Below are 26,392 nucleotides of genomic sequence, written 5' to 3'. Positions count from 1 at the left end.
TGTGTTTTAACTTTTATTTTGAAATAACTTTAAGCATGCCTGGGTGGCTCAATTGGTTAAGCATCCAACACTTGATATCAGCTCAGGTCATGATCTCATGGTTGGTGAGTTTAAGCCCTGAATCAGGCTCTGTGCTGAAAGTGTGGAGTCTGCTTGGGATTCTGTCTTTTCCCTCTCAAAATAAATAAACTTACTTTTTTTTTTTTAAAGAAATAACTTTAGACTTTCAGAAAGTTGCAAAAAAAATAGTAGTTTCCATATAACTTCCCTCAGCCTCCTCCAGTGTTAAATCTTACATAACCATAGTGTAGTTATTGAACCCAATAAATTAACACTGATCCAATACTATTAACTAATCTTCAAAAGTTATTTGAGTGTATTGGAGGGTCCTCAAGATCAATCTCAGGTTCAATGCTTTGCAAGAAGGACTCTCAGAACTCAGGAAAACTTTTATACTCGTGGTTATGGCTTAGTACAGCAAACTGATACAGATTAAAATCAGCAAAGGAAAAAAAATATGTAAGGTAGAGTCCAGGAGGGACCAGACATGAGGTCCCAGTTATCCTCTCCCAGTGGTGCTATAGGGACAGTTTTTAATTCTCCCTCCATGAGAGCACACATGAAATGCTGATAACCAGGGAAGCTCATCCCAGACTGTGTCCATGGTTATGGGCATCGGCCACAGAGGAATGGAATGCTGGTTACTCAGTCACTTAGTTACTTAGTACCTCAAAGGTACTAAGAAGGGTCAGTCCCTTCTTTGGAATGTGCAGGGTTTGAAGTCCTGCTGAGTTAGCCATTTACTGTACATTGAGTTTTGCCACTTTTGCCACTAATGTCCTTTTTCTGGTTCAGGATCCAGTCCAGGATCTTTCATTGCCTTTAATTGTCTTTTCTTCTCCAACTTGTACAGCTCCTCAATCTTTGTCTTTTATGACCTTGACATTTGATGAGTACTGGTCAGGTCTTTTCTTAGAATGTCCCTCAATTTGGACTGGGGTGTGAGAAGGTATGGGGTGACACCTCCCCAAAAAGGGGGGTACTGGGAGAAGCAACAGCACTTTGGTTAGCCAGCCACGAGGGAGAGATGGATGCTAGACACGCTTAGGGACTAAGAGAAATGAATGAGTGGAGACATGGCTCGAAGATCAGTGACAGATATGACCAAGTAAGCTAGCAGGGAAATGGAAGATGAAAATGAACTTTTCTTTTTTCTTTTTTTTTCTTTTCTTTTCTTTTCTTTTCTTTTCTTTTCTTTTCTTTTCTTTTCTTTTCTTTTCACCAATGGAATTTATTGTTATTTTTGTTATTTTCAGCAATATAAGTAGCTTTGATATTTTCTGACAAACAGATCACACTTCAAGTGTCTCCTTTTGATAAAGCTCTTCTGTATCTTTCTTTTTTTTTCTTTTTAATATAACTTATGGTCAAATTGGTTTACATACAACACCCAGTGCTCATCCCAACAAGTGCCCTCCTCCATGCCCATCACCCATTTTCCCCTCTCCCCCACCCCCGCATCAACCCTCAGTTTGTTCTCTGTATTTAAGAGTCTCTTATGGTTTGCCTCCTTCTCTGTTTGTAACTATTTTTTTCCCTTCCCTTCCTCCGTGGTCTTCTGAAGTTTCTCAAGATCCACATATGAGTGAAAACATATGGTATCTGTCTTTCTCTGACTGTCTTATTTCACTTAGCATGATACCCTCCAGTTCCATCCATGAATACCTTGTATATATAAACCACATCTTCTTTATCCATTCATCAGGCGATGGACAGAAAATGAACTTTTATTGAGTGCTGGCCATGTGCCTGCACTTGCCAAACATTTTTTAAAATATTTATTTATTTATTTATTTATTTATTTATTTATTTATTTACTCATTCATACAGTCATTCATTCATTCATTTAGTAATCTCTGCACTCAATGTGGGGCTCAAACTCATGACTCTAAGATCAAGAGTCACATGCTCTATCGACTGAGGCAGTCAGGCGCCCCGCCAGACATCTTATATTTGTTAACCCAGTCCTGTCAGCGACCCATGAGGCTGGCACTATTCATTTAACAGACAAGAAACTCAGAGGATGTTAAATAACTTGTCCAAGGTCACCCATCTGGCAAGTGGCAGACATGGATCCCCCACCTGCCAATTTGAAGTCTGACTTTGTAGCTTGGACTCTTAACCAGTCATGCTGTGCCACCTGTCAAGATATCCTTAACGGGGAGAGTGAGAGAGAGGAAGAAGGAACTTCCATCCCTTGAAATGAACCAGGCCCTGGGCTAGGCACTTTGTGTCTAGTCTCTCACATTTTAGGACCTGCCAGGCATATGGTCAATGCTCAATGCGTGTTTCTCTCTTTCCTGCTCCTTCACTGAACTTCTTGGGCCAAGGGCAGGCATGTGAGCCCCTGTATCCCATTGGCCACTGTCTTTTCTCTGAGCTGTGAGTGGGGGTAGGCCTGGATTCTTGTTCCTGGGGCCCTGTCTGCCAGATTGGTGCGGGCTGGGCTACCTGCTGTCAGGGAAGGAGAAGGAGGAAGGCTACAGGGCCTCAGCATGCTTGCAGAATGTTTCTAGCGACAGATGGGAAAACTTGAACGTGGGTGCTTTGCAAAACATCCTCTGCAGCCTCCACCAGCAAATGCTGCCAAGATAAATGTGCAGGCTCTGGTCAGGCAGACGTGGGTTCACATCTTGCTTCCACCACCTGCTGATTGTGCGCCTTTGGGAGGTGGTTTTGCCTCTCTAAATTGTGGGATTCTTCACCTGTAAAATGGAGTAATGACAGTCCTGGGGGATTAAATGAGACAATTTATATGAAGTACTTATCCTACTCCCTGGCACAGACACTGAGTATTCAAGAAGTGTAGATACCATTCTCTTTGTCACAGATGTGGAAAATGTGGTCCAGCAAGTTGTCCAGGCTTGTGACAAGTAGGGATTGTCACAGCTGGGGCTTGAATATGGGTCTGGGCACAGGATTAACCTTTTTTTTTTTTTTTTAAATTTTTTTTAGTGTTTATTTTTGAAACAGACAGACAGAGCATGTGTGGGGAAGGGCAGAGACAGAGGGAGACACAGGATCTGAAGCAGGCTCCAGGCTCTGAGCTGTCAGCAGAGAGCCCGACGCGGGGCTCAAACCCACAGATCATGAGATCATCAGCTGAGCCAAAGTCGGACGCTTAACTGACTGAGCCACCCAGGTGCCCCAGGATTAACCTTCTTTACAGGGCAAGCCTGGGTCCATCCTGGGAGGGGGAGCCCTAGCTCGCTTGACTGTTGCCAGGCAGCCCAGGAGAGTTGTCAGGGTCCTTCATTGGGAAATCCTGCTCATCTCTCTATGAGTCCTTTCTGAGAAGCAGGTGGGCACTCAGTGCCCTTTCTGGGTAAATGCCCCCTAATCATCAACTCAGATCATCATTTAACAGCTGAGATGAGGGCAAGTAGCCATTGGGAGGTACAGGCTTCTGTTCTTACAATGCCAGCAAAAGGGGCACTGTGAGGCAAGGTCCAGGTGGGAGCAGGGCAGCTGGGGGTTAATGGGTCTGGGATCGGGTCAGGGACACTGAAATTGGCTACTCCTCAACCATTGGTCTGGTCCTGCAAGGGGGCAGGACTCCCATCACAATGGTAGGTTCTAGCATGTTGGTTGGCCACTGAGACTGGTTGGCTTTGGAGGTGGGGGCATGACATGTAGGCATTCCTCATCTCAGAACTCACATCAGTCTATGTTAGCCTGAGTCTGTTTTTATTTTATTTATTTTTGAGAGAGTGCACATTTATTTTGGGGGGTGCACAGAGAGCAGGACAGAGGATCCAAAGTGGGCTCTGCTCTGATAGCAGAGAGCCCGATGTGGGGCTTGAACTCACAAACAGTGAGATCATAACCTGAGCTGAAGTTGGATGCTCAACCGACTGAACCACCCAGGGCCTGTTTTTATAGGTGGAGATCAGATCCCTCAAGTTCAGAGAGAAGGTCTGAAAGTGAAGGTGAAAATAGGTCCTTGTATCTCATGGCAAAAGGTCAGAATGGCATAGGGGCTCTTTCTAAGAGCAAAGTCTAGCTATATTGGAGAAAAGGCAGACTTTGCTGACAGACAGCTCTGTGGGAATCTCATCTTTCCCCAGGTATTGTTTTGTGACTTCTGGCAAGTCTTTTAATTTACCCTTTTAATTTACCTAAACCTTGGTTCGTTAGTCTGCAAAATAGAATGATACTGAATTGTCATGGGCGGTAACACGCTGGCCTTCCATAAATGCAGATATTGTAACTGACACCCATTCACAACTTTTTTGTTCTAAGTTTATTTATTTTTGAGAGAGAGAGAGAGAGAGAGAGAGAGTGTGTGTGGATGTGTGCACGCCAGCAAGGAAGGGGCAGAGAGAGAGGGAGAGAGAGAGAATCCCAAGCAGGCTCTGCACTGTCAGTGCAGAGTTCTACACAGGGCTCAATCTCATGAACCGTGAGATCATGACCTGAGCCAAAGTCAAGAGTCAGACACTTAGCTGACTGAGCCACTCAGGCGTCCCAGCATTCACAACTTGGTTGGTACTGTACTGTAAAGGTACTGTAAAGGTAAGCACAGACAGGGTCCTGCCCTCATGGAGCTTAGAGTGAATATAATCTCAAGTGTGGTGAGGCTGCCCCGTGAAAACTCCTGGGTTCTGAGCGCTCCCCTGGAGTACATAATCAGGGAAAAATCAGGGAAGGAGAATCAGGGGAGGAGGGTCCCTTCACCTCCTGAGGTCTTCTTTCTGTCCCCCAGGTTCTGTATTTAGCACTGGTCTGCCACTGCAGAGGGCTCTTTCCAAACCCAGACTGGGACTTGTGATCTGGCAGGCGTGAGAGAGGGCAGCCCCCTGTGAGAATGGGTTTGCTGCTCTTGGCTCTCCATTTAGGGCAGGGTCTGATGTCAGAGCTACTGCAACAGTGCTTTCCTTCTCCAGGGTCCCCAGGACTGGGTGATGGCCTGATCTCGGCCTTCAGGGATGATCTAACTCTCTGGAAGTCTAGTGGAAGTCCAGAGAGTCGTGTGTCCGGGCCACACAGCTCCAGTGTTGGTCTTGTAGGCACAAAGGCGAGTAAGGCCCAGGAGTACTGTCAAAAGCCCCAGAGGCCAAAGGAAAGCTTCTGGACCGAACTGACATCTCTGGGCCAGGGTCAAAACTGTGGAGGAAGGCAGCAGGCAGGTGAGGGGGGGTGGGGTGCTGAACCTGGGAAGAGGCTGGATGTATCGCTATGGGAGAAGGGGTTTCCCACTTATTCATTCAACAAACCTTTATTGAGCACCTACTCTGTGCCCTATGCTCCATGCCCTATTTTTTAAAAAATGTTTATTTATTTATTCTGAGGGAGGGAACATGAGCATGAGCAGGAGAGGGAGAGAGAGAATCTCAAGCAGGCTGTGCACCGTCAGTGCAGAGCCTGATGCGGGGCTTGAACTTAGGAACCGTGAGATCATGACCTGAACTGAAATCAAGAGTGGATGCTTAATCCACTGAGCCACCCAGGAGCCCCACCCCATACCCTATTTGGCCATGGCCTTTTCTCAAAGCCATAAGTGGGATGGGGCTGGATTCTTGTCTGTGGGGCCCATTCTGCCAGATTGGCACAGGCCGGGCCACCTTCTGTCAGGGAAAGAGGAAGAAGGATGGCCATTTGGGATGCAGCAGTAAACAAGACAGAAAAAATCTGTGCCCTCATGGAGCTGATGTTATTGCTAGGAGAGACACATAAGCTAAACAAGTAAAATATGTGTTTGATGGTGACAAATGGTGAGGAGGAAAACTCAGGCAGGGAAGGAAGGGATAGGAGGGGTGTAGGAGATGTTGAAATTCAAATGGGTTGACCAAGGAGGACCTCATTTAGAAAGAGCATTAAAAAAAAAAAAAAAAAAAAAAAAAAAGACCTGAAGACAGGGAGAAGACTGTATGACTCTCTGAGGAAAGAACACTCCTGGCTGGGGAACAGGAGGTGAAAAGGCATTGTGGTGGGGTGTGTGTGTGGTGGGCATGAGGAGGCCAGGCAGGCCGGGGCTACATGAGTGAGGTGGAGGGCAGAGGGAAGTAGGTTGGAGGTCACAAGGAGCTGGACAGGCAGGGCCTTCTAGATGGCAGGAGGGACTCTACTGAGGGCCAAGGGAGGGCTCTGTGCAGAGGCGTGGTAAGACCTGCCTTAGATTTTAGCAGGATCATTTTGGCTGCTCTCTCGAGACTAGGCTGTAGGGGAAGGGCAGAAGCAGGGAGACCAGTAAGGAGGAGGCCACTGCAGTAATCCAAACGTTTTGTTTCCCACCGTGCTCCTGGCCCACAGCATACTTCCTGGCACAGAGCAGGCACTCAGCAAATCCTTACTGAATGATGTGTGAATTAATGATGCCCAAATGGTGTGTGGGCTATGTGGAGAAGATATAGAAAAACAGATCTCAGGCATTGATTGCTGCTGGAGATCCTAATCTAACTGGTTTCTAATGGGAAAGAGGTATCTGGATTTTCAGTACAGTCTGTTGGTAATGCTGGGCATCGGGGCTGGCCTTCTGTGTCAGGAATATTCTAGCTGCAAGTAACAGAGACTGACCAACAATGGCTCAAACCAAGAGTTTTCTTTTTATTTACAGTTATATTCTGGAGGAGGATGACTGCTGGCATCGGCTTGGTCAAATGATAGGGTCAGTGTCTCTGACATTGTCTTGGCTTTTCTCTCTTTGTAGCAAGATGGCTGTTGTGGCTCCAGGCATCACATCCTCAATCAAGGCAGGAAGAATGGAGGGGCGGGGAGGTGTTACCCATGTCTGCCTCTTTTATCAGAGAAACAAGCTTTCCCAGAAGCTCCTGTAGACTTCCTCTTAAATTTCACTGGCGCACCTGGTCACGTCACCCCCAGCTGCAAAGGAGGCTGGAACAGTGGGAATTGGCATTTAAAACCTCTACAGTGGGAGTAAGCTAGGGAGAAGGGGTTGGGGACTGACCACTGGGGAGTGGACGAGGGTGTCTGCCATGGCTCCGCGGGATGACATGGTGCTTGAGGTCCTTCTACTTCCGGGACTTTGTCTCCATGCAGCACCTCTGGGGACTAGTGAGTGGTCTCTCAGTGGACCACTGAGAGAATCCAAGCATTCTCCCCAGAGGGGCCTACTCCATCCTAGATGCTCTGTCTTTTCTTCATATGTCTGAACGGCACATAGACCACTAGTGGAGACTTCTTTGGGGAAAATGGTGGTCTTTATTTGGGGGTTTCGCTTTAGCATAGCTCTCACCTGGCAGGCATCTAAAATAGCATCACCATGTTCTCACTAAGACACTCACATTCAAGACCCTTTTAGAGCCCAGCTTACACACACGCAGACAGCATGTCTGTATTTACACTGGCCCTGGCACTCCACCCAGGAAGAAGGCTGTGTCTTTGGTCATCCTTAAACCACTCAGGTAGGAGTAAGACCAGGATGACCCCTTTCCCCCCGAATGTCCCACTTTTGGTCCAAGAATGAAATAGGATTCCTGTGGCAGCTTTTTCTGGCAGTTTTGGGGGGGTAGGCGAAAGGAAATGCTTTTTTAGCACTGCCCTAGCACCTTAAATGATGGGTCTGCAAAGCCAGAGGCAGGGAAAAGCAGGGCTGGTTTATTCTATAAATCTTTCAGAATGGGATAGAGGCAAAAGGTTAAAACATTTTGTCTCGTATGGGGAGGGATTTTTAGGAAGAACAGGTGAGTTCACTGAGGCCGGTTTGGGTGGTAGAGACCACACAGAGAGTGGGCGCAGAGGCTGGAAATGGGGACTCAAAGGAGCCAGTCTGTAAGGGTAGCAGTGGGGTCTTCAAACCACGGTTTGTATTTCCAGAAGCCCACTGGAAATCACTGTATATTTGCTCTCCATAGGCTTCAGGAAAAGGTAAAACAGAAACAATCTTTTTTTTTTTTTTTTTTTGGCCAGAATTACATCAAAACAACGTGGTAAGAAAATGCAGATTGGCAATTATATACATCTCCAGTGACAACGACAGTTATATAACCGACACAATTTGCTAGGCAAATGTCTTCCCAGGCCTGGGGTCCCTGGAATGGGGTGGGCAATAAGGAGCCCTCGGGGCTCCACAGTCAGGGTAGGGAACCCCCAGGGCAAAGGTTCATGGCAATTGGGGGGGCAGAGGTGGCTTCAGGGATGATGTTTCCAGTATTTACCAGCCCCTGGCTGCTCGAGCCTGCGGCCTAGGGGTCAGACCAGCAGCCTAGGAGCTTGTGAGACATGCAGAGTCCCAGCCCCCACCCCATATCTACTGAGTCGGAAGCCGTATTGTAACAAGATCCCCAGTGATTTGTAGGCACAATAAAGTTTGAGAAGCACTGTTCTAGACTTCTGGGAGCAGGAAGGCTGCAGCCCTGGTTAGATGTGGTTACAAGGCCCAGGCAGGGAGGCTGCGGAGAGGAGAAAACAAAAGCATGGGTGTGGGGGAAGTGGGGGAAGCTGGCAAACTCTAAGAGGCCGCCCTGGTTAGTACTCTTGCAACCTGGCATCACATGACCCCCAAGGCCACCTTGTGGGCTACCCTGCCCTTCATCACCGAGGACAGCTACCCTTGAACCATATTCCCCTCAGCTGGCTTTCAAGGCAGGTGTTCTGAGATGCTCTACTTAGCTGCCCCACACCTGGCTGCAGGTAAAACCCCAGTCAAGGACGTTTTCTGAGACCTGGGAGCTGGGCTGCCCAGAGAAGCAGGGCCCCATGGGGCCTGGGCAAAATGGAGGGCTGGTCAGGCCAAAGAGGTGCCTGTCTCTCCTTATTCAATTCTGCCAGAAAGATCTCCCTAGAGCTCAGAAGCCCCTTCAAGGAGAAGTGCTTTGGGAAAGTTTCCCTCGCAGTAGCTTCCTCTTGGAGCAGAAGCAGTGAGTGCTGAGAAGGAAAAGCCTGGGTCCCAGCTTTTGGTGGGCGGGAAGGAGGGCCCAGGCTCTCTGGGGCATTTTTACAAGAGCAAGCATGAACATCTCAGAAGTCCCCAGGCTTGGGGCCAGGAATGCTAGATACAGAAGGGCTGGAGGAGGGTGTGGGGGCCAGGGGTGGGCGGCGCCGGCTGGAGTTTCAACAGCCTGCTCTACAGCGCTCTCTCTTCACTGGTCAGCGTGGCGATTCTCCGCAGGTTTTCCCTGACTTTGATAAATTCGGGGGCGTGTTCCTCTTCCTTTTCTGGTGGTTTTTCCAGCTGAAGGAGAGAAGAAGCAGACGTGTGAAGTGAGTGGGGCTAGGGGAATTTCTGTTCCCCAAAACCAGTGTTTGGGCCAAGGATTCTCTCTGGGGAAACAGAACCGGGGATCAGTCTTGCCACCAGCCTAGTAGCTGGAGCGACAGAGCCTGAGACTACATTCTCCCTGTGAAGCCCAGTGCAAACTGTTTGCCTCACCTGGGCCTCAGGATGCTCATCTCTAAAATGGGAATGCCACCTGGCTCACAGGCAGGTGTGAGAATGAAATCAGGATCCGACATGCACTAGATTGGGCTGATCAAGAAACTGAGGTTCAGAGAAGGGAAGCCACTGGCTCAAAGCCACACAGCAAAGGGCATGGCAGAGTGAGGACTCAGGCCAGTGGTGGACTGCTGGTTTAGTCCTCATTTTGTCTCATCTCCTCCCTCTCGCCAGCGGTGGCCACATGCAGACGTCCTCCCTGGGCCAGGAGACAGTCTTGTAGGAGGCTTGGGCCAGGGCTGGGTGCTCCCCACCCACCTGGTTCAGCCTCTGCTGCCGTCTCAGCAACTCCTGCTCAAAGGGGCACTGCAGCCGCTTGGCTTCTAGCTCTTCCTTCTTCTTCTTGATGAGCTGGTTCCGCCTGCGGTGCTCCAGGACTCGCTGCAGCTCCGGCTTGCTGTCCACGCCCAGGCCCCTGGTGCAGAGCGGGTAACTTGTCAGGAGACCTCAAATCCACATGCCCCCTGCCCCCAACCAGTCTCAGGGTTGCACCCGCTAGTGACACCAACCTATACCCTCCTGGCAGCCTGGGAGGTGGAACCATTCCTGGCCCATTATACAGAGATGGGAAATGAGGCTCCTAGAACTTAAGACACCTGTCCAAGTCACAGCCACAAAGGGGCTGAGCGATGAGCCCACAAAGGGGCACCCAGGCCTGTCTGACTGCAGAGACCAAGTTTTATATTATTTCTGGTTATGTTCTCAGGATAAGTGTTCTAGAGGTGGAATTCCTGGGTCAGACTCTTTTAAAAGATTTTGGATACACATTTCCATCTGCCTGTTAGGAAAGGTTATTCAATTTATACTCTGTCATCACTGTCCGAGAGCATCTATCTCTCCCCACCATCACCATCCAGTCTTTTTGTATTTGAGAATCCGGTAGGCAAGAAATAATACCTGGTTTTCATTCGTGTGCCTCTGATTATTAGTTCTTTTGTGAACTAACTATACCTATATTTTTTTCATTTTACCCTTATGGATTTATAAGTAATATGTACATGTTAATTTTTTATCTGTATTTATATTGCAGGTGTTTCCTTGATCTATCTTTAGGCTTTTAAAAAATTGTGGTGGTGTTTGTTGACATTAAAAGGGATGACTCTAAGAAAAACATCTGGAGAAAATGCACAAGATATACTAAGGAGGAAAAAAAGAATCCACGGAGGATACACACAGCTGTAAATAGAATGAGAATCATAGCCCTAGCCAATCCCATAACAGGCCAGTAGAGGGAGCTGCAGAGACGCCGCTGCCTTCCTCCTGGTACTAGAGAGCTGGGAGGTATTTCCCACGCCGCCTCCACATTCCCTCAGTTACTGAGTCCTGGCCCTGCCACCTCGAGCCTGTCTCTTTCATTGTATCCCTGGCCTCCCTGCTCCACTCATGCCCCCTCTGTGGTAGTGACGCCCCTGCTTGAGACGCTTTCCAGGTCAACACATCTCCTCTGACCAACCTCAAAATCTATGCTCCAAACACACTGAGCTACTTGTGTTTCCTGTCTATTTGCACATGCCCTTCCCTTTCCTAGGAACAGACTTCCTTCCACTAGCAGACTCCCACCTCCTAGTCTGGCTGACTCCTGCCCACCCTTCAGGCTTTAGCTGAGGCATCCTCTCCTCTCTGGGGTCACCCTGGACCTCTCCTAGTTGCCTCCTCTGAGGTTCCGGGCCCATTTATGCCCCCCTCATACCACCTGGTTATGCATAAGGGCAGGACTGGGCTCTGGACGCAGTGTCTGGCACATAGTAGGTGCTCAGTAAATATAGGTGGAGGGCAGGCATGAAGTGGGTAGCTTGGAGGGAAAACAGGGCTTTTGGGGATTACTGGAGACTAGAACTTCACGGTTTCTGCAGTGACTGTGGGGTACCCTCTGCCCTCCTCAGCCTCTAGGAGACCCAGCACTACCATTAGCCATGTCTTCCACAAGGGGTACCTCCTCAAGCTGCAGCAGGCCCACTGGGCTGAGGCAGCCGAGCTCTGTTCCTACCTTCTGTGGTTCATGAGCAGCTCTCGGTGCAGCTCTTGGTGGCTCCGGGATGCCTTCACAGGGTTCAGCAGCTTCTTGGGCTTGATGAGCTCTGGGTTCCACTCTCTGTACTCGGGCCGGGCCATCAGGCCCCCGATGTCTGCCCGCTCCCTCTGGATCTCCGAGTACATTGACGCTGTAGAGACAGGCAAGGGGGCTGGTCAGAAGGGGGTCCACAGTCTCACACATCCCCGTGGGGCACAGTTGGAGGGCAAAGGTTTCCATGCTAGATGGACTTCAGTCATCTGCTGCCGTACCGTCACGGGCAGACTACCTGACCTTCTGAGCCTTGGTGTCCTCATTTTCAAGATGGAAATAATTGAACCTAGGCACAGGGTTGTTGGAAGGATTGGAGGTGATGTTTGCAAAGCGGGCTGTAGGGGTAAAATGATCCTGGGTTACAAAATACAGGTTGACACATGCATATGTTTTTAGCCTGACTTTGGAGAAAACAATATCCTATAAAAAGAATTAGGAGTTTCTGTTTTTCAGGGAGCTTTTATCAGAAAAAGAAAAAATATTTAAAAAGAACAGTATATATTTGTTAAATTTCGATAAAGGATAGTGATCAAAAGAACACATTGCCCCTTATTGTCCAGTTTCCCTATTCCTTCTTCCAAATTCTCTGTGGAAGTGTCCATCTGTGCACGTTCTCCAGATCAAAGAGGAGAGTATGAAATCCCAGGATGGCTGTGTCTCTAATTACAAAGTGATGGTTGTCACCTTCAATGCAGATATCTGGTTTCTTGATGGCCTTACTTCTACTACAGCAGCTTAAAATTTGTCAGTTTACCTGAAATTCAGGCAGAGGGGCTCCCTCCTCTACAAGCTGGCTGTGTATCCTTGAAATGCCCAAAACCAAGCAAGCGTGTGTGCATGTGTGTGCGTGTATGCGCATGTGAGAGAGAGAGAGAGAGGGGGACAGAGACAGAGACAGAGAGACAGAGAAAGACTTCTTAAGGAAAAGTCTCAACAGGGGACACCTGGGTGGCTCAGTTGGTTAAGCGACCAACTCTTGGTTTCGGCTCAGGTCATTCATTACCTCATAGTTCATGAGTTTGAGCCTCTCATCGGGCTCTGTGCTGTTGGCACAGATCCCGCTTGGGATTCTCTCTCTCTTTCTCTCTCTGCCCCTCCCCGGCTTGTTCTCCCCTCCACCACCAAATAAATAAACTTTAAAAAGCTTAAAAAAAATGTCTCAATGGGATGACACGTCCTGGCATGGACGTTAGCTTCTTGTAGTAATTAAAGTGAAAATTGAGGCATTGGCTCTGCTCCCTTCATGAATCCTGCTTTCCTGAGGTTGGGCCTCTACTATATGCCAAGCCCTAGTAGTGTCTGGTCTGGTACTTACTAGGTACTCAGTAAATATGTTGGTAATTGACAATTAAACTTTTGAGATTGTACAGATGAGGAAACTGAGTCTCAGAGACGTTGGTCCTGGGGACCCAGTGCCTTAAGTCATGTGGTTTTCATGTGGCAATTAAGGGGAGTGTGTTCCCTCTTCACGCACAAGGCTCAGTCCCCTCTCTTGAGGACCACCATGTTGCTTAGGGATAGACCCTCAATTCTCTCTCACTGTCCCTCCCACTGGGAAGTGGATGAAAGCCATTCTCTGGTGAGTGGGGTTTTATGGACAAACAGGAGTTCTCCAAGTGAATTAGATAGGGATGGTGGTTTGTGCATATTACCTGCCTGGAAGTAGGTAATAGCTCAGTGGGGTTGGAAAATACAGGAGGAGGGGGTTTTATAGGGTGTAAATTGCAAGGCGACATGTCTGGGAGCATAGGCATCAAAGGGGAAATTATGTTTTGCGAATGGTGGCTCGCCAGACACATGTTTGGCATTTCTATTATTACCCATTTCAGGGTGCTATTCAGAGGATTAAGTGAGACCACGTTTGTTGAGGTGCTGTGTAAACTGGAAAAAGTGTTAATTGTTACAAGATATTTTGGAAGTAGCCAGATGAAGTGTCAGAGCATAAAAACATATCTGCTAATTTTTTTTCTTGAATTCACATTCTCAGAACTGTTTCTAAAATGAGAATGCTAATTAATTCCCCTTCTCTTTTTCATAAGGCTGTTTGTTTTCAGGTTATATCCTTCCCAACTCTTCGGTTTTTGAAAGTTGTGGTAGTATTTGAAAGTTAGTTAAAAATAGATACTTGACAAAATAAACAGTTGGCTGTATTAACTCTCTCATCTTTTAAAAATGTGGATGTTTTCCTTTTTTTTTTTTAAGTAAACTCTGTGCCCAACGTGGGGCTTGAGCTCATTACCCCAAGATCAAGAATCGTATGCTGTACAGACTGAGCCAGCCAGACACCCCTAAAAGACGTGGATATTTTCTCAGTCTGCGAGTTTCAGTTGTCTGGGAGCTGATGCTTTAGAACACCTTGCTCCAGATTGCAATTCGAGGAATTTTTTCCCCTTCTGCTGCCACTCCTGTTCCCAAGTCCCACCAACCCTTTATCTGAGCAGTTTTCAGCTTTACTCTTTACTTCCTGTGTCCTCAGCTCTCAGCCTATACAGGCTGTTATCACACCACACTGCTGTAGGTCCTTGACTATTCATCCTGCCTCTGTCCCTTTGTGTGCCAAGCCTTCCAGAACTCCACAATTTTCATCAGTCACACCATCTCTAAAATAACGAACTCTGTTGTCTGTTACCAAAGCCATAAAGCAGGAAACAAATAAGTTGTATAACTTTAGGAAAGGAGAGGGCAAATTAATTTGCTTAAGATATCACTATTGACCCAGAGTTCCCAAGTGGATTAACAGAGAAGCATTTGGAACCAATGAGAGCATTCAATAATGTGGCCAGATACAAAGTAAGTACACAAAACCAAGAGCTCCTGCATAACAGGAATGACCAGGGAGAAAGGACACAATAAAAGCATTCATTTATTCTACAATATATTTTGAGTTCCTACAATTTTCCAGGTATGGTGATAGACACTGGACACACAGAGGTGAACTAAGCAAACACCAGTTCCTGCTTTACCAGAGTGGACATTCTATTAGGGAGGCACACAGTAAACACATACACAAACCAGTAAAAATAAATGATTGCAAATTGCCAGGAGCCCACTGAAGGAACCAGGGGGCCTGGATAGAGACTAACAGGAAAACCCATCTTCAGTCAGGTGCACAGGGAGGGTCTCTCTGAGGAGGTGACATTTAAGATCTGAGGGTTGAGAAGAAGGAGGGGGGCTGTTTGGGGCAGAGGGAACAGCGTGTGTGACTCATGTACCTTGAACAAGCTTGGTCTGTTCGGGGAACAAAAAAGCATAGTGTGTATGGAGTGGTGTGAGTGAGCAACAGGGAGAGTGTTTGGTGTGAGGGTGGACGGGTGGGTTCAAGTCAGGGAAAGATCGCATCTCATTCGATTTTTAAAAAGGTCATTCTCTCTGGTGTCGGGGCGGCGGGGGAAACTGTCAGCAGGTTTTGGGAAATTTTTGTACGACTTTGGTTTCTTTCACTTCCAACAGGCACTCTCTGCCTTTCCCTCCTGTTAAATTCCAGAGGAAAAACATCTTATTGGCTAGGCTGAGAATCTTCACCCCATAGGTCATCAGCCAGCCAATGGGCTGGCTGCCCAGCCCCCCCCCCCCCAGGCCCTACTGCAACAGCAGGGCTCTTTTAGGTTGAGTCTTGCTTAGAAGAGGGGGCCCTGCATATTATTATAGCCAGTCTTGCACCCAGGTCCAACCAGTGACCAGCTCCAGGCTTTTTTTTTTTTTTTAGTGAAAATCAGCATTTCATTTTTTTAGTGAAATCAGCATTTAGCTGTGGGGGATGGTGTCTTCCTGAGGCTAGAGTAGTGTGGTGGTTCAGGCAGGGGATCCTGAAGGATGTGGCTGGTTCTTCAGACGGGAATGCAGGCTGGGAAAACAGCTGCCTTTTCCAGTTAGTGTGCCCAGCTCCAGAAATGACACGTGTGAGATCTGTGGACACACGTGTGGGGGCCCTCCAGGGCTTAGAGAGCTGCTGAGATAGCCTGCCTGCCTTTTAGTTTAATTAAAAGAGGTCCCCCGTGTAGAAGAGCCTCACATAGGTGCTGGAACAACAGAGGCTGCTTAACAAAGCCCAGATGCTAGGCCAAGAAAATACTGGCCGCCCTGGGGGTCAGGTGGGCCTCCGGAGCAGAGGTGGGGGTCCAATCCCACGGCTGCTCTGGCCAGGTCTCTCAGGTAGCTGGGATCCTGAGAGATCAGAGACTTTCAGGGAAGTGGCCATGATGGGGCAGAGTGTTAGGTGGTCTCTGAAAAGACAGAGATGAATACCCAAAGGAAGAGGAACAGGCTAATGGAGAAGAAAGTTAAATGGCTAGTGAATATCTTTCAGTGGTTGTCAAAGAAATGCAGAATGAAGCTTAGGTGTATGGACACTGAAGCCTTGTGGACCTGGATTTGGATGTTGGCTCTACCTCTTCTTAGCCTTGGACGAGTTTACCTCTCCTCTGCAGCAGGAGTCCACAAACTAAGCGTTTGGACCAAATTCAACCGCTGGAACACAGCCATGCCCACTCGATACTTACTGTCTATATGGCTGCTTTCTGCTACAAGAGCAGAGTCCAGAAGGTGCAACAGCTGCTCTTGTTTAGCACCCTTCTTCATGACGTTGTTGCAAAATAAATGAGGGGATACATGCATGGTGCTTGGCGAGTGCCTAGCACAGAGTTGAGGACTCAGTAAGTGCTGCTTATCTGGGCAGCGAAATACAGCGAGGCAGGTTGTGCACTGTGCGACTCTAGGGCCTCACTCCTGTAAATTAAACTAGGAATGGAGCCCCCAGAATTGCACAGGGTGGCCATCCCATTAGTTGTTATCAACGATTACTACTAATAAATCCCAGTCCAAGTCTTGGATGGAGCTTTCTCATCCTCTTTAAAAACTGCACTGATTCAATCAGTGGCTCTTAACCCTGGCTGCATATGGGCATCACTAGAGGAAGTTATATATATAGTGATGAAGTTTATATATATATAAATATATATATATAAACTTCATCACATCTTTATATATATATAAAATAAATATATATATAAAATAAACTTTATATACAAAATAAACTTAAATATATATATTTATTTTGTTTTATTTATTATATTATAATATATATAATATAAAAAATATATTATATTTTTGTATTTATTATAAGTTTATTTATTTTGAAACAGAGAGAAGGGGGAGAGAGAATTCCAAGTAGGCTCCACGCTGTCAGTGCAGAGCCTGATGCAGGGCTCATCTCACAAACCGTGAGATCATGATCTGAGCCAAAAATCAAGAGTTGGACGCTTAACCAACTGAGCCACCCAGACACCCTCATCAGGGGAAGTTTTAAAGATACCAATGCCTGGGGGCACCTGGGTGGCTTAGTTGGGTTAAACGTCCGACTTCGGCTCAGGTCATGATCTCACAGTTTGTGAGTTCGAGCCCCGCATCGGGCTCTGTGCTATCATTTCAGAGCCTGGAGCCAGCTTCAGATTCTGTGTCTCCTTCTCTCTCTTCTCCTTCCCCACTCATGCTCTGTCTCTCTCTGTCTCCCCAAAAATGAATAAATGTTAAAAAAAAGATACCAATGCATGAGTTGCACCCCAGGGATTCCAATTTAATTGGCCTGGGAGGCAGCTTGGCCTTTGGTATTATAAAAAGCTCCCCAAGTGATTCCAGTAGTCAACCATCTTTGTAAACTGTGGAGTTAAAAAAAAAAAAAATCAATGTTCGCTTTGGCGTGAATGATTTCAGCTGACTGACTGACCTGGTTATCAAGGGTAGGTCTGGTTAAGGTCATAGTTCTTAGCAGCTGTGTGACCTTGGATGGGTCTTTAAACTCGAGGACCCTCCTCCTCTGTAAAATCATGATGCTGTGAAGACTGGCTGAGCTGGGCAGGGGCAGATGCACCCAGTAGGTGACAGTTAAATTGAGTGTCTTGCATGACCACAAGATGGGCAAGTAATTCTTGCTTACTCCTCAGACTATGGGACTGACTTCATCCCTGGGGGCAGGGTGGAGCGGGTAGTAATAGGTCAGGGGAGAGATGGGGAGCTTCTCCCTGGTTCTTCCCTGGTTCTGCTGATAACCCAAGAGGTCCCACGGCTTTCCCCCAGGGGCTCTGTGGACACCAGCCCCACACCAGGCAAGGCTCAACTGGCATCACTCACTACTCCCAGGGTGAGCTCAGCAACTGCTGGGGCGTGCCTGGCTAATGTTAGCGTGGTGGCTTTGAAATCAAGCAATGGTGCCCACCCTGACCACGGAAGAGCAATGAGGAGAGACTGAAGGGAAGTGACAGCGATGGAGACTCAGTTCCTAGGTCATCCTGAGACCTGCAGCACACTAAACTGTTGAAGGCTTTAATGTCCTCTTCTTCTGCCTCTCTGCCCTTGTGGCTCTGGTTCTGTCTCTGATGGCATCAGTTATAACAAATGACATGTGAGCCACTAAAGCAGCACGGTTAAGGCAATGTTTTGGTGGAGACAGACTGGGTTTGAATCATGGAGGCTCCCCTTACTTGCTGTGTGACCTTGGGAAAATACCTTAACCTCTCTGAGCCTCTGTTCAGTGGGAGAGAATGGCAATACCTACTCGTGGGGCTGTTTGGAGGGTGAAGTGATGTCATGTGCATGATGGGGTTGGCCCGCATCTGGCAGAGGGATGCTCACAGAAGGCAAACTGTGGCTCTCCTTTCCTGAGGGGAGCTGTGATCAGCAAACATTTGGTGAGGGCTCATTCACCTGCATCTGGACCTCATCATTGCCCCGGGAGGCAGTCAGCGGTACTGTGCTATTGTTCCCATTTTGTAGATAGGAAAACTGAAGCTGAAAGAGGCCAAGCTACTTGTCTCAAGATACACAGAATAAATGGCAAAGATGGGACCTTTAGACTGCAAATTCAGTGCTTTTTCTCCCATGCTCTTGTGTTGTCATCCAGGTACAAAGTGTCTTTCAGTTAACAAAGCAGGTTTACATCCCTTTTCCCTTTCTGGATACTCAAGAAACCCAATGAAGAGGCAGTGTGAGCCCACTTTATAGATGAGAAAATGGAGGCCTGCTAACTGGAGAACTCGTAGCCCAAATGAAATACAAACTTACTGGGGGAGCCCCAGCCTGGTCCTAGCAGCTTTGAGCTGGAGCCAGAATGCACAGGTCTGTCTGCCCAGGGGCTGGTCTTTGTTTAGGAGGGGACTAGGGATGTTGGTCAGTGTTCACTCCTCCACCTGCCCTCCCCGCACTCTGGTTCCTCATTACCATTCAGAACACACCTGGGGCCTTCTTGGTTCAACATTTCAAGAGGTGGAAGGACAGAGGAGAACTTTTTAAATAACCACTGGCAAAGGAGAAAGAGGCATTCAGTGAGAATGATAAGCCTGGCCACTAGATTTCCCAGCCCTTCTTGCTCTTTTCCCTCCCAAGAGGGAAAGTGCCCATTTGTATTTCACCAGTCAGCGACCAAAGAACAGTGTTTATGGGAGCCACCTCCAGATCCACCAGAAGCCTGTGGCCGATGCCTAGAATCAGAGCTACTTGTCCATTTGGATGCAATCTCCCCACCCCACGGGAAAATGGCTCAAAAGTCCTAAACATTTTGCCTTGGGTCCACTATGACCTCCTAGTTTGCGAGGAGAAGATCTGGGTGGGCATTCAGGGTTTTGAGTCAATTCCATAGCGGAGTCTAGAGCTGGCCATGGAAGGTCCTTAGCAAGGTTGGTGCAGTGTGTTATGCAAGGAAAAAGTGTCAGCAGACCAGATATTCCTGCTAGCCCACCAGTGCACGACACCAGCCATTCCACTTGGAATACACCTCCAGGGGGAGGATCCGGCAGGTACTTACCATCGAAGAGCTAAGAGCCACTCAGGATCCAAGCCACTGAAGACACAGGTACCCGGTGCTGCCTCACAGCAGCGGTGTGTGTGTGTGGGGGGGGGACCAGCCAGGTTTGGCAGCATTTCCAAAAACTGATACACTGTAGCCCCTGATTTCCAGCAATCTCAGACTTGCCTCTTTTGCAAAGTGCTAAAGCCAAGTTCCCCGGAAAGGCAGGCAGTTCACATGTTAACGTGCACCATGTGTCACATACCCTGCTAAGCCCCTCACAGCCATATCTCATAACATTCTCACCGCAGACTGAGGAGGCGGGTACTATTGTTACCCCTTTTCATAGATGAAGAAATTGAGGCTGGGAGAGGCCATCTAATTTCCCCAAATCACACAGTCAGTAAACGAAGGAGCTAGAATCTAAGCCTAGAGCCGTCTGATGCCAAGACGTGTCTTCTCTCGCTTGTGCCCTGCAGCACTCTGGCCTTTTGTCTTTCAGTAATGAGGAGGATTAAAACCGCTCTACTATGTGGTAGTGGACTTGGGTGGGGGACACAGGCCGGGACCCAAGCTCAGACAGCTCAGCTCCCCTGACAGGCTGCTCCACAGCCCTCCTTCCCTTGCACCTCCTCCCACACTGCACCCAGCTCGACAGCCCGTGAAACAGAAGAGAGATGGTCTTACTTCTCAGTTGCGTCTTCAGGAAGGGACCTCGGGAGCAGTGTGGCTGGGTCCCTCGCTCCACTGGGAAGTCCCAGGCTAGCACGGAGGGCCGCCTCTGAAGGGCGGTTCTTAAACCCCTGGGGATCGCAGGCGGCTGCAACGTGCCAACGAGCGAGTGAGGCAGCTTTGCATTCCTGTTTATTCTGGTATCAATAAAAAGGAACTGTTACTATAGTAACAGATATTTCACTTGGTGCGTGGCCACTTCCACAATGCGGAACACCGTGGCCAAGCCACATGCTCCAGAGGCACAAATAAATACCTATTTTGTCAGACTGCTGAGGAGTAAGGGACATGCCAAGCTTTGTCTGAGCTAGGCGGCTCTCAGAGAGGCATTTCCCTTGTTCCTAATGGGAGGGTCAGCAAGAATGCATTCCAGCACTTGGCCCCGGGAGGGAGGGAGGGCCAAGCTTCCTGCTGCAGTGGCCAGAGAGCACGGGCTCTGAGGTGTGAAGGGAGGAGGAGACTACACTGGGTCAGCTCGGGGTCTTTCACTGATGGGTCAGAATCTCCAGACGAGTCCTGTACTCCTTACTCTGAGCTCCATCTGAGCCTCAGAGAGGAGCAACAGGGCCACCGTGCACAGTTGCGAGTGTGTGGATAACGGACGTTGATGGGCTCTGGGCCCGAGCAGCCCCTTCTGTCAGCCCCACTGGGCTCAGGCACCAGCCCTGTCGGCAGCCACTCAGCGGACCTCATTCATTTCTGTGTTTGTCAGATGTGGAGAATAGCCTGGTGGTTGGGAGATAAGGTAGTGAAATAACATTAGTGAAACCATGTAGTCAGTGCTCAGGAGACAGGACTTTTCCTGCAGAGATGGCTGGGCCCTATGTGACCCGAGGCCAGGGCCCCAGCATGTGGCATCATGCCTGGCCGAAGCTGTGCTCTGTAGATCTTGGCTCAGTGTGTGAACGTGGGAATGTTCTGCCCACCTAGAACACATGGAAATGCTGAAGACTGCCCCGGGTGCATACAGATAATGGAAACATTCTCCTGATTTCAGAACTGGTGTTCACTTGAACATTTGGAAGTGTTTTCTAGTTTTGTCATCATCCCTAGTCCCCTAGTGAGGAAGCTGGCATGTGCCAGTTAAACTCGGCTCTCTTCCCACATTTACCTCCTCGGGAAGGGTCTTGGTTGGCTGGAAGGCCATAAGGCCCAGGACGTACATCAACCACGGACAGGAACATTCAGAAGACAACCTGTGTCTTTTTTGGCCTATGTTAGTAATTTAACCGACATTTATTGAGTGCCTACTGTGTTCCTGGCAGTGTTCCAAGTGCTGGAGCTATGGTGTGAATGATATCCTAGGGCTTAGGTAACCTGCATTTACGGGTGTGGGGAGCCAGACAAAAAATAAGGAGACAAACAAGAAACTTTGACCTGTAATGAATGCCAGGCTGAAAGTAAGACTGGGTGAAGTGAAAGGGAGGGGCTGAGCTGGGGAAGGGTGGACACTGAGGAAATGACCTTTTAGGGAGGCTGGGTGATGAGAAGGAGTCAGCAACATGATGTCTGTTCCCATACAAGAGCATTCCAGGGAGTGGGAAGAGCCAGTGGAAAGGCCCCAGGGTGGGAATGAACCCGATATGGTGGAGGAAGGCCGTTGGGGATGGAGTGTTGGCATGAGGGGGGACATGGGGCTGGACAGGGAGGCAGGGGGTGGGCTGTGCCTGGCCTGGGAGCCTTGAGCAAGCTGGCCATCCTAGAGCCTCTTCAACTTGGAGGGTCACCAATTCTTGGGTGTAAAACAATTTTCTAGAAACAACATGTGTTCCTTTTTGTTCCTTCTTCCTAAATTCTGCTTCTCTTGAAGTACTTTGAATGGTAGCCTCCCCCAGCTTCCCATCCTGCCTCGGCTTAATTTCACTAAATTCTGATGGGTGAAAGACTACCACTAAATTCTTGCCAAACCACTCTTGGCTGCCACATGGTGTTCTGCTGTGCAAAAGACTCTTCTGGGCATTTCCCAGGGCCCATAGTGGATTATTTGAACCAATCTCAGTGCCCTCTGACAGTGGGGAAATAGGAGGGATCCTGGGGAGCTGACAGCTTCTGCTTACCCCTTGGAGAAGACAGAACCCCCTCATCCAGCTTACTCCAGAGGAGCAGACTCTGAGAGTCCCCGTGCCAGTAATGACCTTCATCTCCACTTTCTTTTCCCTTTATTGGAAGACTCTGATGGCAGCTTCAGAGCAATGGAAAGCCAAGGAGAGCTGGGCAGGCATTGGCCGAGGTTGGGCACCATTTTCCCCAGGCCATTTTCCGCCATTCTTATACATCTTCCAGTAAAGCTCTTCTCACAATCCAGCCTGTGTAAAAACCCACCAGGCTCACCCACCAGACTGCCAGGCTGATGGCTGAGGCTTCACCTTATCCTTCTTAGTATTCCTGTCTTAGTACCAAGGTGCTCAATAACTATTGTTGACTTATAGATACCAAAGACATTGATACTTCTGAGCTTGTTGTAGTACCATCTTGATGTGTGTGTGTGTGTATGTGTGTGTTACTGTTTATGAGATCAACAGCTACCATTTCCCAAGCCACACCCATCAGTAAGAAATGATGCTATACTGCATAACAGGATGCAGTCAATAGCATGTCTATTTATTGACTTAAAAAGATGTCTGGTACATGTTTGGTGAAAAATCAAACTTCAAAATCACATATAGAATGATTCTTCCCCTCCCTTTTTTTTTTCAAGATAAAAAAGTTAGTATAGTACCTTTTAGTAGAGGACCAATCTAGAGGCATATATCCTGAACTGTTAAAAGTGGTCAGTTCTAGATCAATGTATCTTAAATGTCATTACTAGCCATTATTTGTCAAATGAGTGTTAAAATGGAATCAAAATGGGCCACGCTCCTGGACTGATGTATTAGAACCTATGAGGGAGGGGTCCACTAAAATCTGGATTTTTAACATGTCCCCCTGGGGGTTTGTTTATAGCTGGGAGTTTGAGAACCACTATCCTACAGCATAATATTACAGGCCCTTCTCCTTTAGTCACAATATTTCTGTAATGTTTGTGGCTTAAAAACAAAACTAAACTTGGGGTGCCTGAGTGGCTCAGTCGGTTAAGTGCCTGCCTCTTGGCTGTGGCTCAGGTCATGATATCACGGTTTGACAGCTGCACTGACAGCATGGAGCCTACTTGAGATTCTCTCTCTCTCTCTCTCTCTCTCTCTCTCTCCCTCCCCCTCTTGCTCTCTATCTCTCTCTCAAAATAAATAAAAATGAACTTAAAAATAAAAACAAAAACAAAGCAGGCATTGCATTTGCTATCAGAAAACAATAAAGATTAAAAATTTGAGAAAGAGCAACCTTTGCCAGCCAACCATAGTTATGATTTCCATCTGGTTCAGTCATGTCCATTGTGCATATTGGAAAACAGAGGCTTTCTGGGCAAATGAGCCTTTTAGGAGTTTACTCCAGGTAATGGCCAAATTCAGCCCCACTTGTTGCCTCCTGCCTTGGTTGGTGGAGCTTTCCCTGGGGACCTTCCCATTCTCCCAAAAGGATGGACTCTGGAACGCCAGGGGCCTGGAGGTCAGAGTTCTTGCTTGGCCCCACTAGAGCTGAAGGGGGATCCCAGAGGTTGAACACACCCCTCCCACACTCCCTTCTTGTCCCTTTGAAGTTTGTCTTCTTGGGAACTTAGAGGAGCCAAAAGGAAGGGAGATGGTGAAGACCTGGAGAGGCAGTCAGGAGTGGGAGCTGGGGAATGTTCCTGCATCCATAGTGGGCTGCGGCTGCAGCTTGCATTAAAAAAAAGAAGAAGAAGAAGAAGCCGCCTCCAAAAACATCTTTCATTTCATTTTTTCTCCCCTTTCTCCAAGCTCACAGGCGCCTGGAGCAGCTTATCTGGGCGCACAAACATCAGACAAGAAGTTCCCATGGCAACTCAAAACTTCCTCCTCGGCCCTGTATTCAGTCTAAATCTCCAGGGTCCCTTTTCAAGGCCTCAATGAGGTTTCTGAGAAGCCACCCACAAAACAACCTTAGGATCCAACCTCTTCCCCACCCCAACACTCGGCTGAAAGGACACAGAGTGGGGGGAGAGACTGTATTGGCAGAAAAACTTGTCATGGGATCCACGGAGAGATTATAAAAGGAATGAGAGTTGCCTTTACAACAAGTTTAAACCAGGAAGAATTTACCCGGTGGAGGGATTTCAAGTGTGCAAACAGGAAAGCACCAGGGAGTGGGGAAAAACTAAGTTTTGTTTCAAAAAGCTGGCTCTCCACTCAGCTGCGGTTAGGCATGGCGAATCTGGTCTCTTAGCTGCAGAGGGGTCCTGGGGTGCCCCCCATCTCCATTTTCACTCACTTGTAGCCAGATAAAAGAAGGACAGCATATCTAGGGATGGGGAGAGGAGTGTGTGTGTGTGTGTGTGTGTGTGTGTGTGTGTGTGTGTGTGTAGAGAGAGAGGTCCCTGGGCAGACGATAGCTTGTCAAGCCAAGCAAACTTCTATGACTGCTGGTTTGGGGTTCCCAGATGTAGCAAATAAAAATGCAGTATGCTCAGTGAGACTTGAATTTCAGATAAGCAACGAATAAGGTTTTAGTATAAGCATATCCATACAATCATTGGATTATATTTACACTAAAATATTATTCATTGTGTATGTGAGGTTTAAATGTAACTGGGCATCCTGTATTTTAGTTTGCAACCCTGCCTGGCAGGCAGGGACGGAGGCTATGGCTGCCCTCTCTGGCTGCAGGGAAGAAGCACAGTGGCTGATATCCACAGGCACCTGGAGTAGTGTCCCTCTGTCCCTGCTGCAGAGAGATGCCTCCCTCCCTGCTAGGAACCTGGCCTGAGCTCCAGGTAGGATGTAGGTAATGAACCTCAAGTGGGCCTTTACTACAGCACTGCGCAGCTTACCAGGTATGGCCAAGCGTGAGTTATTCCCCAAAGGTGACTCTTCCAGCTCAGTGGTTAAGAGCATGGGCTGTGGTGTCGATACAGACACTGTTCCTCGCTCTACTGTTGGACAGCTAGGTGATCTTCAGCTTCTTGTTTCCTCATCTCTGATATGGGGCAGACAGTCTTGTGAGGAATAAAGGAGCTACAGCATGGGAGGCCCTTCACACTGACTGTCACAGAGTCTGGGCTCCAAAGTGGTAGCTGTTACTTTGATAATCCATTTAGAAGCAAAAAGATTTTGGGTGCCTGGGTGGCTCAGTCGGTTAAGTGTTGACTCTTGATTTTGGCTCAGGTCCTGATCTCATGGTTCAGTTCATGAGATGGAGTCCCATGATGGGCTTGCACGGACGGCACGGAGCCTCCTTGGGATTCTCTCTCTCTCCCTCTCTCTCTGCTCCTCCCCCCCCAAAATAAATAAACATTAAAAAATAAAAACAAAAGGATTTTAATCCACGTGAAAAAAGTGGGATTGAAGACTAGAGTTGGCAGGGGTGCCTGGGTGGCTCAGTTGGTTAAGCGACCAATTTCAGTCACGATCTCATGGTTTGTGAGTTTGAGCCCCGCATCAGGTTCTGTGCTGACAGCTCAGAGCCTGGAGCCTGCTTCGGATTCTGTGTCTCCCTCTTTTTCCGCCCCTCCCCCACTCACACTCTGTCTCTGTCTCTCTCTCTAAAAATAACCATCAAAAAATAAGGAAAAAAAAGACTAGAGTTGGTACAACCTCAGTGATGTAAAACAATGTAAGACAGGCACAAACTATGCATAGCAAAGATAGGAAGGAGACATCTCCAAATGTTATAAGTAGCTGCTTATGGTTAGTGGGATTGTGGATAAAACTTCCCCTTTGTTATTCTCAGTTTCTCAAAATATTAATGGTGAACATGTATTACTTTACCGTTAAAAAATTATTTTAAATAATTTGTGATGAAAAATTTTCTAAAAGTGTTATATTACTTGGTGCATAGGACTTGAGGCTACTGTAAACGAAGATGGCTACCATCTTGGGTTTGACTCTATGATCCCATCCTTGGGGACGTCTAAAGGAGGGGAGCTCTTCTTGCGTATCACTAAATGCCCCAGTTAGATCCTCACCCCAACTCTTACTTCTTACTTTTCCTTGTACGAGACAACCAGAGTAGTGCTTCTACAGGCACATGGCCCTGGGGTTGAATCTCAGCTCCACCCCTGATTGGCTGTGTGACTTCAGACAAGTCATGATATCTTCTGAGCCTAAGTTTCCTGACGTTTAAAACAGGAGTTAATACTATTTACCTCCCTGAGAGGAGGGACATATCTGTTGCATTTATGAGTACATCCCTGTGCCTTGCATAGGGCTAGTGCATAATAGTGGTCAGTAAATATTGGTTGGAGGAATAAATGAATCAAGTTGACGAGATGACAGATATACAGCATTTGGCAAAGAGAGTGGCAATAACAAGT

The 26,392-nt window shown here is 47.9% G+C and overlaps 2 protein-coding genes across 7 annotated transcripts in view; one reads left to right on the top strand and one right to left on the bottom strand.

Annotated features, from left to right (window-relative positions):
* The window catches only part of KCTD6 (potassium channel tetramerization domain containing 6), a 125,304-nt gene that overhangs the window by 45,781 nt on the left and 53,131 nt on the right, over positions 1-26,392 (top strand). The window lies entirely within an intron of this gene.
* Positions 7,597-26,392, bottom strand: part of FAM107A (family with sequence similarity 107 member A) — a 52,951-nt gene continuing 34,155 nt past the window's right edge. For 3 of the 4 annotated variants that reach the window (XM_015065283.3, XM_027039097.2, XM_053219159.1), the window contains 3 exons: positions 11,442-11,616; positions 9,713-9,869; positions 7,597-9,193 (listed from right to left, as the gene is read on the bottom strand). In XM_015065283.3, coding sequence (XP_014920769.2) covers positions 9,086-9,193; positions 9,713-9,869; positions 11,442-11,616 — 440 coding nt within the window. In that variant the 3' untranslated portion in view covers positions 7,597-9,085. Of the gene's footprint in view, positions 9,194-9,712; positions 9,870-11,441; positions 11,617-19,983; positions 20,162-26,392 lie in introns of those variants that run through there. The other variant, XM_027039098.2, reaches the window with a different exon arrangement.

Source organism: Acinonyx jubatus, chromosome A2 (assembly GCF_027475565.1).
Source record: "Acinonyx jubatus isolate Ajub_Pintada_27869175 chromosome A2, VMU_Ajub_asm_v1.0, whole genome shotgun sequence".
In the NCBI taxonomy this organism is placed as follows: domain Eukaryota; kingdom Metazoa; phylum Chordata; class Mammalia; order Carnivora; family Felidae; genus Acinonyx; species Acinonyx jubatus.
This window is presented reverse-complemented; position numbering and strand designations above follow the sequence as displayed.